The 8,036-nt window shown below is 43.1% G+C and overlaps 1 protein-coding gene and 1 long non-coding RNA gene across 2 annotated transcripts; one reads left to right on the top strand and one right to left on the bottom strand.

Annotated features, from left to right (window-relative positions):
• Positions 1–965: 965 nt before the first annotated feature.
• LOC115257647 (uncharacterized) lies at positions 966–2,413 on the top strand. The gene is made up of 2 exons (XM_062847482.1): positions 966–1,467; positions 1,889–2,413. The coding sequence occupies exons 1-2, from the start codon at positions 1,170–1,172 to the stop codon at positions 2,410–2,412; spliced, it is 822 nt and encodes a 273-aa protein (XP_062703466.1). The 5' UTR covers positions 966–1,169; the 3' UTR covers position 2,413.
• Positions 2,414–2,415: 2 nt separating this feature from the next.
• On the bottom strand, positions 2,416–3,341 carry LOC134285927 (uncharacterized). The gene is made up of 3 exons (XR_009996807.1): positions 2,944–3,341; positions 2,747–2,882; positions 2,416–2,554 (listed from the first exon to the last, which is right to left on the bottom strand). It is a non-coding gene; the product is annotated as an uncharacterized LOC134285927 (long non-coding RNA).
• Between the last annotated feature and the right edge of the window lie 4,695 nt (positions 3,342–8,036).

The following is an 8,036-nucleotide window of genomic DNA, read 5'->3' on the forward strand; positions in this document are numbered from 1 at the left end:
GCAGTGATAATTAGTGCAGTACTTAGAATCCCCCCCCCCCTTCCCTTAGCAGATGCTAAGTGGATAATAGGGCAGATTAACGTTCACGTAAATCAGTTTCGTGCATTATCAATGCCATATGTTTCATGTTTTATGTCATCTAGGGCCTCTTTTGTTTGGACCTCAAAAAAATCTATCGTCCAGCACACGGCTCGGCCCGTGGAACCGGGAACGGTTCCCGCGCCTACCCGTCAAGGAACATCAGTCCTCATAGGAGGACGTACAGCTCGGGCCGAAGGCCCTAAACGTTAAGGAGCTTTCCCCTCTCGGCCGTCCAAGGTGGCATCCCCCCCCCCCCCCCCAGCAACGCCCGCTGGTCCCGTCGGCCGAGTACCGGTCCCGCTCGCCTTGCCATCTGGCGAGATTTCCGGCCGCACAGCTCGACTGGAGTCGCTGTGTCGGCCACCGAACCCAGCACCATCAACGCAGCGGTATGTACCGGTACCAACGTTAGAAATAGGCCACACTTAACAAATTAACACAAATTTTATTAAACATAACAACACGCACACGCCACAACTAGAAACTTTTAATAAATGCATAAGAAATGTGAAAGTTCCTGTGTTTAGTTTTTGTATCGCGAAAGTGCCCTTGATTACCCAGTAGCTAGCCGACCCTGGGATTGCCGGAGAGTCTCTTGCGTCTTGAGTCGGCCTGGTACAGATAGTTTACCGATTAGTTTCACTTGGCACCCAGCCAAAAGTCCGCGAAAGGTAATCAAGGGACCGAAGTAGCATACAAAAATCTAACGATTTTTGCCGACGGGAGGTGGCAGGGATACGTGCTTGCACGTATGTCTCGCCCCTTACGCACTATCCTAAACTAAGGTGAGCAATTTGTGATTAATCGAAGCTTTTGCTTCAAAAGAGGTCCTGAGCACACCACGGACACATTTGCTCTCGATTCTCGTTTTTACCGCATAAAAATTCGTTGATGTTGGCAAATTTTGTGTTTCGTGATCCGTTTAAGCATTGTACAAACATAGATCATAATTGAACTTTACTTTACCTACTTGTCCAATCAATCATGACAACAATAGCGCACTATTTATTTTAACATGTTTGTTTTGATCCGTCCCATTGTTTTATGATTTTATTTTTACTCATCCACAACACACACTGATTCTCATTATGACTCGCAAACGACGAGCAAAGGCTGAAACCAATTATCACCCAATCAATTGGCAGCCGTCGACGTACGATGCGGACGAGTCGGACTTAGAGGAATGGTTCGAAATGCCTCGTCCGTTGCTCTCGACGCATCCTAACTACCCGCTAGAGGAGTTAGAGCTGGACCTCGAAGAGACTTTGTCGACCATTCGGGAGCAAAGGACTTCGGGGGTGATGATGCCAGCAGACGTCATAAAAATCAAGCGTATAATTTATATCTTCATGCGTGACATGAACATCGTCACATGCGATGCAAATTCTCGCTGTTAGGGACGCAACTTCTTGGACAGAATGAAACCTTTTGACAGCAGCTCTTACTGTATCGGCAGCTTCAAAACTGCAAGGAATTCAAGATTTATTTACATAAATTACAACGAAATCATCACAATCTTACATTTCAGTGACATTACAAATCTCCCAAGATGCGTTTCTCCTAATCTTAATTCTCGATTCATAAAGGTATCATAGAAGTATACCGGCACTTATAAGACTAATTGAAAAAGCTAACTAATTCACTCCTGTGCACATATTTGTAAACGATCCTGCCAGTAAACATTCTCAACTGATTACATCTGGGTTCAGCTGCCAGAGAGTGAGAGAATGGCAAACGTTCATATGTACGGCACGCAGAACTCGGGACTCACAAAGCACTGGAGGAAATCATTGTACTATTTCCAACACTCGCTATTTGCCCCCCAGCGCGACATGCGAATACAGGGCGCCGGAATCAGAACCAGAGGAAGAGATCGAGTTGATCATACCTAGTTCCGATTCCGAAGACTACGAAATGTCCTTCAGCGAGCCCGAATCTGATTCGGAAGACCTGCTTCAGGTAGAAATGGGAACAAAAAGGAGCCCAGTGTCACGCTATTCTTCCGGTTACTTTTCCCCCGAATTTGACACCAGTAAGTCGGTGCTTCATTCATCGAAATTTCCCCGAGACTTACCTGGTGAAGCTTTCCTTACTTCCAAACAACAAACTTCGAACCCCGAATCCCTCCGAAAGCAGACCCGGTCGTTCAAGATCCGGAAAAAGGCCAACCTAAATCTTCGAGCGGAACCTACGGCCAAAGAACTGTGCAGCGAAAACCTACTTCGATTTTTGGAACCCATCCCTTCTTCAAACAATCCCAGTTCCGGACGCACACCTGGAACCCCCCAAAAGGTATATTCTTTCAATAAAAAGAAAAAGAAATACTTCTAAATTATCATATCAAGAAAAAAGTTTATTTTTATTTCCTCTTCACTTCCAAAATCTTCGGCAGTTTGCCATATCTCCGGTGAGGCGCGGGAGTACCAGCATTTCCCCAGTCGCCGGCGGCAGACATCGCTGATAGGAAGATGATCTGGAAAGAGAGAAAATAGAACATTTTTAGAAATTTTTACAACACCGAAGGACTATGGAATTGTTAGTCGATTGTGTTAGTTGTTATGAGAATCGTTAGCAGTTAGTCCTAGATTAGTCGGGCCGACGGATGAAAGACACCGATCGGTCGTGAAAAAAGGCTAGCATGCAAGTAAAAATAGATCCAACTTACCATGATTTATCATCGGGGATCCATACCGGGGTTGGCAGGACCGGCGGAAAATGCGAGGTATTGAGCATTTCACCTCATTTTCCCCACCTGCAGAACTGCCGGGAGGGGATCGCCCACTTTGCTTTAATTGGCCAATCTAAAATAAACATCAATCACCTGAGATGGGTTGATGATCCTACAGTGTACACTGAACTTACCTGATTTCATCTTGCTCCGCCAAGATGTTCATCACGGTTGTCCCGGGAACTTTATGGGTGGCAATGGACCAATCTTTCCTTGTAAAGATTGCCGTCGCATTGGCCAAAAACCCAAGAATGGATGGATCCATTCACCTGAAAACGACACAATACATACCAAGATTAGTCTTCGGTATGTTTATACACATACGTACGTATTACTTACCACAAACACACGAAAAAGGCCACTTTAACACTTTTCACTTCGATGAGCTCTCGACTGAACAGCATAAACATAAACAACACTGAGAACAATAGGAATGCTGTGTCAGTTCATTTTGACAGATTCATGACAATTTGCAAACTGGTGTCAAACATGGTGTCAAACAGTTTGCCCGCTGGCGAATCAATCCCGCCAGGGGATTCGGCCGTGCTGATCGAATGTGATCTATGTGTTGTAAATATTTGTAAATAGGGTTGTAAAATTGTTTTCATTGCGCAACGTGTAAATAGAGTTGTCTACCCATAATTCGGGATATTTTATAAGATTTTTTAAATGTTGTGTACATATTTATTTTGCATGTTTTAATTTTATTTCATTTTTCGATTTTAATTTGTTTATTTGTGCACGTACGTAGAAAATTTAGCATGTTTTATTATTTACATTTTTAATTTGTAGTCAAGTTTAATTATGATACCGCGCGGTAGTAGTGTTAGTAGATTTTTAAATTTGTTGTTGCCTTGTTTTGTAAATATTTTGAATTGTTTGTTGTACATAGACGAACCGATGGCGGCCGAAGATGACTTGAGAGAGTAAATTGAAAAAAAAAAAAATGCAAAATCTCTTCGTGCTTTCGCATTTTTTTCATCGGGGTGGTGGATAGTGAAACCGTTTGGTTACAAATTGTTGATTTTTGATTTGATTTTTTATGTTGTGTGTCGGACCCTTCACGTTTCTTGTGTAAAACAGTAGGAAAATACCACAGAAGTGAAAGGGTCATGTGCCGCTGTAAATGTGATGTTTTGCTACCAATCATGAAGATGGCTGAGGCAACGAGCAAATGCAAGAAATGATGAGAAAGACGGAATGTGGGATAGTAGAAAGAACGGCCATTGCCTAAAATTGGCAGATTCTGTATCAGGCGTCCGTGTGCTAAGACGTGTTTTCAGTGCAGTGGTTAAATTGAAATCCCCCCCCCCCCTTACTAGCGGTTGCTAGAGGAAACGTTGGGAAAGAAGCGCTCAGGTAAGTTGCCCTGCACTCAATTAATGTGGTTTTGTTTAAAACATACGTACCGTCCTTTAGGACCTCTTTTGTTGGACCTTTTAATAGGTTCCTCCGTCCAGCACACGGGTCGGCCCGCGAAGCCGTAAGGCTTCCGCGCCTAACTCGTCAAGGAGTTTTGCCGTCTTTTTCCGGACGCATCCTCAGGCCGAAGGCCTTAATCGTTAAGGAGGATTTCCCCTCTCGGCCGTCCAAGGTGGCCTTGCCACGGCCGACCGATTGCGCCTAAGAGGGAAGACGCCTGCATCCCCCCCCCAGCAACGCCCGCTGGTTCCGTCGGCCGAGTACCGGCCCCGCTCGCCTTGCCATCCGACGAGAATTCCGGCCGCACAGCTGGACAGGAGTCGCTGTGTCGGCCAACGAACGCGCCACCAACCAACGAAAGCAGCGGTATGTACCGGTACCACCGAGTAGAATAGGTTACACTTAACAAATTTACACTTAATTATTACACAGAACAACACGCACACTCAACAAATAGGATTTTTAATAAAATTATACAAGTAACGTGAAAGTTCTTGGTGTAGTGTTTTTGTATCGCGAACCGCCCTTGATTACCCGGTAGCTAGCCGACCCTGGGATTGCCGGAGAGTCTCTTGTGTCTTGAGTCGGCCGGCACTGTTAGATTGTCGATAAGTTTCAAGTTTCTCCTGAAATTCCTCCAGGAATTTCTCCAGAAGTTCCTTAAGGAATTTTTCCAGGAATTCATCCAGAAGTTCCTCCAGGAGTTCCTTCAGGAGTTCCTCCGGAAATTTCTACAAGATTTACTTCAGAAACTTCTCCAAGAGTACCTCCAGAAATTCATACAAAAGTTCCCCCAGGAGTTCCTTTAGGAATTTCTGTTGGGATTTCTCCAGAAATTGCTCCAGGAATTTCTCAAAGAATCACTTCAGTTATTCCTCCATCAATTGCCTCCAAGAGTTCCTCCTGAAATTCCTCCAGAAGATCCTCCAGAATTCCTCCGAAAGTTCCTCCAGAAATTCGTCCAAGAATTCCTCCAGAAACTCCTCCAAACGTTCCTTCAGGAATTTCTCCAGGAATTCAGCCAGGAATTTGTCCAGAAATTCTTCCAGAAATTTCTCTAGAAATTCCTTCAGAAAATTCCCTAGGAATTTCTCCAGCAATTTCTCCAGGAACTTCTCCAGAAACTTCTCCAGGAATTTCTACAAAAATTCTCTCTGGAATTTCTCCATAAATTGTTTGAGGGAATGCTCCAGAAATTCCTCCATATGTAAAAGAATTTCTCCAGAAATCCCTCCAAGAATTTCCGCCAGGAATTTTCCAGAAATTCTTCCACAAGTTCCTGCAGGAGTTCCTTTGGGATTTTTTGTAGAAAGTTCTCCAAAAATTCATCCACGATATTCTTAAAGAGTTACTTCAGTTATTCCTCCATCAATTGCCTCCAAGAGCTCCTCCAGAAAGTCCTCCAGAAGTTCCTCTAGGAATTCCTCCGAAAATTCCTCCAAAAATGCGTTCAGGAATGCCTCCAGGAATTTCTTCCAGAGTGCCTCTAGGAATTTCTCCAGGAACTCATTTAGGAATTCCTCCAGAAATTCTTCCAGAAATTGTTCTAGGATTTCGTTAAGGAAATTTTCCAGCAATTTCTCCAGTATTTTCACAAGGAACTTCTAAAGAATTTTCTCCAGGAATTTCTACATAAATTCTCTCTGGAATTTCTGTAGAAGTCATTTTAGGGATTACTCCAGAAATTATTTCATTCGTAAATTATTTTTTCCAGAAATTCCTTAAGGAATTTATTTAGAAATTCCTCCAGGAATTTTCTTGTAATTCCTCCAGAAATTCATTTCCTTCAAAAAGTTCCTCCAGAAATCCCTTCAGAAGTTCCTCCAGAAGTTTACCTGAAATTTCTCCAGTAGTTCAATCAGGATTTCTACCAGGTATTCCCCCAGGAAGGCGTTCAAGAGTTCTTCCAGGAATTCCTCCAGTAGTATAACTCCAGCAATTTCTCCTGGACTTCCTCCTGAAATGCCTCCAGGAATTTCTCCTGGAATTCCTCCTGAAATTCCTGCAGGTGTTTCTCCAGATTTTTCTTCTGGAATTCTTCCAGGAATTCACCCATAAGTTCCTCCAGGAACTTCTGTGGAACTTTCTCCAAGAATTTCTTCAGGAATTCCTCCAGGAACTTTTCCAAAAGTTCCCTCAGGAATTTCTCCAGGAATTCCTCCAGAAGTTCCTCCAAGAATTGTTTCAGAAATTCATCTAGAAGTACCTCCAGGAGTTCCTTCAGGAATTTATCTAGGAATTTCTCCAGAAATTTCTCCAGGAATTCCTCCAGGAATTTCTCCAAGAATTCCTTCAGTTATTCCTTATTTCATTGCCTCCAGGAGTTCCTCCAGAAATTCCTCCAGTAGTTCCTCCAGGTTTTCCTTTTAAAGTGTCTTCAGACATTCTTTCGTTTTTTTCGATATTTCTTCCCGGAAAAAATATAACCTGGAGTACCTTCAGAAATAGCTTCAAGAATTCCTTAAGAAATTTCACCTGAAATTGCTCCAGTACATCAACCAAGACATTCTTCAGGATTCCTACAAGGTATTCCCTCAGCAAGACGTACAAGAGTTCTTCCAGGTATTACTCCAGCAATTTCTTCAGGACTTCCTCCTGAATTGCCTCCATGAATTTCTCCTGCAATTCCTCCTGAAATTCATCGATAAATTTCTCCTTAAATTCCTCCAGGTATTCCTCCAAAAGTTCTTGCAGGAATTCTTCCAGGAACGCATCCACAAGTTCTTCCAGGAACGCATCCACAAGTTCTTCCAGGAATTTCACTTGAAATTCAGCTAGGAATTTCTCCTGAAATTCCTCCAGGAACATCTCCGGAAATTTCTCCAAGAATTTCTTCCGATATTTTTCCAGGAAATCGTCCAGAAGTTCCTCCAGGAATTGCTTCAGAAATTCTTCCAGAAGTTCCTCCAGGAGTGTATTCAGAAATTTCTCCAGGAATTTCTCCAAGAATTCCTTCTGTTATTACTCAACCAATTGCCTCCAGGAGTTCCTTCAGAAAATCCTCCAGAAGTTCCTCCAGGAATATCACCAGAAATTCGTCCTGGAAAACCTCCACGGGTTCCTTTTTTCAATCTGTATCAACGAGATTTTTAGCCCCAGGCTACTTCATCTCGGGACCGACGCTTTACTTCCCTTCCGAAGGAAGAACTCACATTTTGCGAGTTTGTCGGGAGTGGGATTCGATCCCAGGTCCTCGGAGTGATAGTCAAGTGTTCTAACCATCATACCATTCCTGCTCCACACCATGGGTTCCTCCAGGAATTTCTTCAGAAATTCTTCCAGGAATTTCTCTAGATGCTCCTTCAGAAAATTCTCCAGGATTTTTTCCATACATTTGCCCAGGTATTTCTCCCTCAGGGATTGTTCCAGAAATTCCTCATTCGTCCAGGATTTAGAAGTTCCTTCAGGAGTTTCTCCAGGAATTTCACCAGAAATTCCTCCAGGAATTTCACCTGAAATTCCTCCAGGAGTTCCTCCAGGAATTCCTCCGGGAACTCCTCCAAGAGCTCCCACAGGAATTTCCCCAGGATTTCCTCCAGAAATTCATCCAGAAGATCCTCCAGAAATTCCTCCAAGAGTTCCAGCAGGAATTTCTCCATGAGTGCCTCCAGGAATTTCTCCAGAAATATAACCAGGAATTTGTCCAGAAATTCTTCCAGGAATTTGTCAAGATATTCCCTCAGAAAATAATCCAGGAGTTTCGGTAGAAATTTTTCCAAAAACTTCTCCAGAAATTTCTACAGAAATTTCTTCAGAAATTTCTTTTTTTTAGTTTTTATTAATGTGTATTTTAACTTAAATGCTA

This window comes from Aedes albopictus, chromosome 2, assembly GCF_035046485.1.
Source record: "Aedes albopictus strain Foshan chromosome 2, AalbF5, whole genome shotgun sequence".
In the NCBI taxonomy this organism is placed as follows: Eukaryota; Metazoa; Arthropoda; class Insecta; order Diptera; family Culicidae; genus Aedes; species Aedes albopictus.

Excerpts from the sequence above, each read along its gene's own strand:
- LOC115257647 (XM_062847482.1), top strand. The coding sequence starts at position 1,170 with ATGACTCGCAAACGACGAGCAAAGGCTGAAACCAATTATCACCCAATC. Across the intron at positions 1,468-1,888 it reads CGTCACATGCGATGCAAATT|CTCGCTATTTGCCCCCCAGC; the intron begins CTCGCTGTTAGG and ends CTATTTCCAACA.